Raw genomic sequence first — 3,803 nt, forward strand, 5'->3', positions numbered from 1 at the left:
GTGTGTGTGTGTGTGTGTGGCACTGCACTTGTGCTCAGTCTGTCTTTGGCAGTCTTACTCCCGGCTCGAGAGGATCTCAGACTCTGATCTCTTCTGAAGACCTTCTAGTGTGTGTTGTGTTGTTGATCAGGACTCATCCAGGACTGTCATGTCCGTCGGGAACGCACACCGGAGGAGCTTGGATCGACCCCTGCTCCTGTCCCTGCTCCTGCTTTCCCTCGGCTCGCGGATCTCAGCGTTTAACCTGGACACGAGCACCGTCCTCATCAAGGAGGGAGAGCCCGGAAGCTTCTTCGGCTTCTCGCTGGCTTTACACCAGCAGATCACACCTGAACCCCACAGCTGGTGAGTCCCACACACGGGAAGATAGGACTCCATGACTCAGGACAAATATTGGAACATTTTCAAGTCAAGATACATTTACTTGAGAAGTAAAATTACTGAAGATATTAAAGGTGATGATACACAGGGCAACTTTTTGAGCAATGTTGCTGGGCAATCTTGTCGAGCGATTGTTGCTTGGGCATTTTACCATTGAAAATGGGCAATACATTTATATCTGGATAATTTAGATCGGTCGTGGGTCCTGTGTCTCATCTGGTTGCCTGTTGACGGCAACATTGCCCAAAAAGTTGCCCTGTGTATCATCACCTTAAGTCTCTCTTCATGAAAAATGCATAAAATTGAAGTGAGTTTGTGCTTAAAACAAGAACAAATGGTAACACTTTATTTTACAGTGTCCTTGTTACATATTTTACATGTACTTAAATTATGCGTAATTACATGCAACTAACCCTCAACGAAACCCTAATCCTACCCTAACCCTATAGTAAGTACATGTAGTTGCTTAATATCACTCAGTACTTAAATATATAATTACACTGTAACAATGACACCTTAAAATAAAGTGTAACCGAACAAATATCGGCCAATGGGGTCTGAAAAATAAACTTGTTTTCCCTTTGAATTACGATTATTTACACTTTATTTGTTACACTGTAATTACACATTTAAGTAATATTCAGTAACTACATGTATTTGCTATAGGGATATGATTTGGTTTGGTTTAGTTGCATGTAATAATGCATAATTTATAGTTATTACTATAACTACATGACGTAACACGGTAAAATAAAGTGATACCTATTATTCTTCTGACCTTACTAGCACATATTTGTTCTTGCTTTAAGCATAAACTCTTTCAGTGAACAAGACTTAATATCTTCAGTCATCTTTCTTCTTCAGTATGTATCTTGATTTAAGGATGTTTAGATATTTGTGCTGCAAAAATATTGAGTAAGAACATCATTTTTTTGTTGTGCATGTCCTGCACTATTGATTCAGCTCATGTAGACGGCAAAATATCTGTCTGTTTAATAGTGTGTGTGTGTGTGTGTGTGTGTGTGTGTGTGTGTGTGTGTGTCATGCTGAATGACTCTGCGATCAGAGACGGATCTGTTAATATTCAGGATGATGTTCAGTCAGTGACACAGCAGATATGATCGAACACACACTGCTAAAGCTGGACGCTGTCAGACATACAGTGTGTGTGTGTGTGTGTGTGTGTGTGTGTAAGATGAGTTACAGTGAGAAGCATTACGCTGTGATGACCTCACTGCTTATTATCAACTATTATTAGAAGCCAGCATCACGGTTATTGTTACTCACTAAGTATTAAAGACATAAACGAATCCTCTCATCATGTGATCAGTTGCACCAGTTTGACCAGTTTGACCATAAATCAGATGAAAAGAGAGAAAAGACCAGAATCTGGAGACTTTTACTTGATAAAAATCACTCTTGTGATTCATTTTACTAATGTGGAGTATATGAATGGTTACTGTAACTTGATAGTCCACTTTAGACATTCTTCTAACTATAAGTAACTACGTGTCATTGGAGTATTAGTGGACTGTTAGGTTCGGGTTCAGGTTAGTAGAGTAAGTTGTAAAATGGCTTATAGTCAGTAAAATGTCTAAAGTGAACTTTCGAAGTGTTTCCAAATTAAATGCATGCATATTTCTTTGCTTTTATAGTTCTGTCACATTGTGAAGAACGAGTCAGGACTGTGTTCTCTGTGTCGACTAGTAACCCAACAGCGACTGGTCACTCTGTGAGGTCGACTAGTAACCCAACAGCGACTGGTCACTCTGTGAGGTCGACTAGTAACCCAACAGCGACTGGTCACTCTGTGAGGTCGACTAGTAACCCAACGACGATTGGTCACTCTGTGAGGTCGACTAGTAACCCAACGGCGACTGGTCACTCTGTGAGGTCGACTAGTAACCCAACGGCGACTGGTCACTCTGTGAGGTCGACTAGTAACCCAACGGCGACTGGTCACTCTGTGAGGTCGACTAGTAACCCAACAGCGACTGGTCACTCTGTGAGGTCGACTAGTAACCCAACGACGATTGGTCACTCTGTGAGGTCGACTAGTAACCCAACGGCGACTGGTCACTCTGTGAGGTCGACTAGTAACCCAACGGCGACTGGTCACTCTGTGAGGTCGACTAGTAACCCAACGGCGACTGGTCACTCTGTGAGGTCGACTAGTAACCCAACGACGATTGGTCACTCTGTGAGGTCGACTAGTAACCCAACGGCGACTGGTCACTCTGTGAGGTCGACTAGTAACCCAACAGCGACTGGTCACTCTGTGAGGTCGACTAGTAACCCAACAGCGACTGGTCACTCTGTGAGGTCGACTAGTAACCCAACGACGATTGGTCACTCTGTGAGGTCGACTAGTAACCCAACGGCGACTGGTCACTCTGTGAGGTCGACTAGTAACCCAACGGCGACTGGTCACTCTGTGAGGTCGACTAGTAACCCAACGGCGACTGGTCACTCTGTGAGGTCGACTAGTAACCCAACGGCGACTGGTCACTCTGTGAGGTCGACTAGTAACCCAACAGCGACTGGTCACTCTGTGAGGTCGACTAGTAACCCAACGACGACTAGTAACCCAATGACGACTGGTCACTCTGTGAGGACGACTAGTAACCCAATGGACTGGTCACTCTGTGAGGTCGACTAGTAACCCAACGGCGACTGGTCACTCTGTGAGGTCGACTAGTAACCCAACAGCGACTGGTCACTCTGTGAGGTCGACTAGTAACCCAACGGCGACTGGTCACTCTGTGAGGTCTACTAGTAACCCAACGACGACTGGTCACTCTGTGAGGTCGACTAGTAACCCAACAGCGACTGGTCACTCTGTGAGGACGACTAGTAACCCAACAGCGACTGGTCACACTGTGAGGTCGACTAGTAACCCAACGACAACTGGTGACTCTGTGAGGTCGACTAGTAACCCATCGACGACTGGTCACTCTGTGAGGTCGACTAGTAACCCAACAGCGACTGGTCACTCTGTGAGGTCGACTAGTAACCCAACGACGACTGGTCACTTTGTGAGGTCGACTAGTATCCCAACGGCAACTGGTGACTCTGTGAGGTCGACTAGTAACCCAACAGCGACTGGTCACTCTGTGAGGTCGACTAGTAACCCAACAGCGACTGGTCACTCTGTGAGGTCGACTAGTAACCCAACGGCGACTGGTCACTCTGTGAGGTCGACTAGTAACCCAACAACGACTGGTCACTTTGTGAGGTCGACTAGTAACCCAACGACAACTGGTGACTCTGTGAGGTCGACTAGTAACCCAACAGCGACTGGTCACTCTGTGAGGTCGACTAGTAACCCAACGACGACTGGTCACTTTGTGAGGTCGACTAGTATCCCAACGGCAACTGGTGACTCTGTGAGGTCGACTAGTAACCCAACAGCGACTGGTCAC

At 45.8% G+C, this 3,803-nt stretch overlaps 1 protein-coding gene across 1 annotated transcript in view; it reads left to right on the forward strand.

Moving 5' to 3' along the window:
• The window catches only part of itga7 (integrin, alpha 7), a 51,034-nt gene continuing 47,231 nt past the window's right edge, over positions 1–3,803 (forward strand). The window contains exon 1 of the mRNA XM_081357563.1: positions 1–345. Within this exon, the coding sequence (XP_081213689.1) occupies positions 149–345 (197 nt within the window). The 5' untranslated portion in view covers positions 1–148. The remainder of the gene's footprint in view (positions 346–3,803) is intronic.

Source organism: Scardinius erythrophthalmus, assembly GCF_964197995.2.
Source record: "Scardinius erythrophthalmus genome assembly, chromosome: 25".
Taxonomy (NCBI): domain Eukaryota; kingdom Metazoa; phylum Chordata; class Actinopteri; order Cypriniformes; family Leuciscidae; genus Scardinius; species Scardinius erythrophthalmus.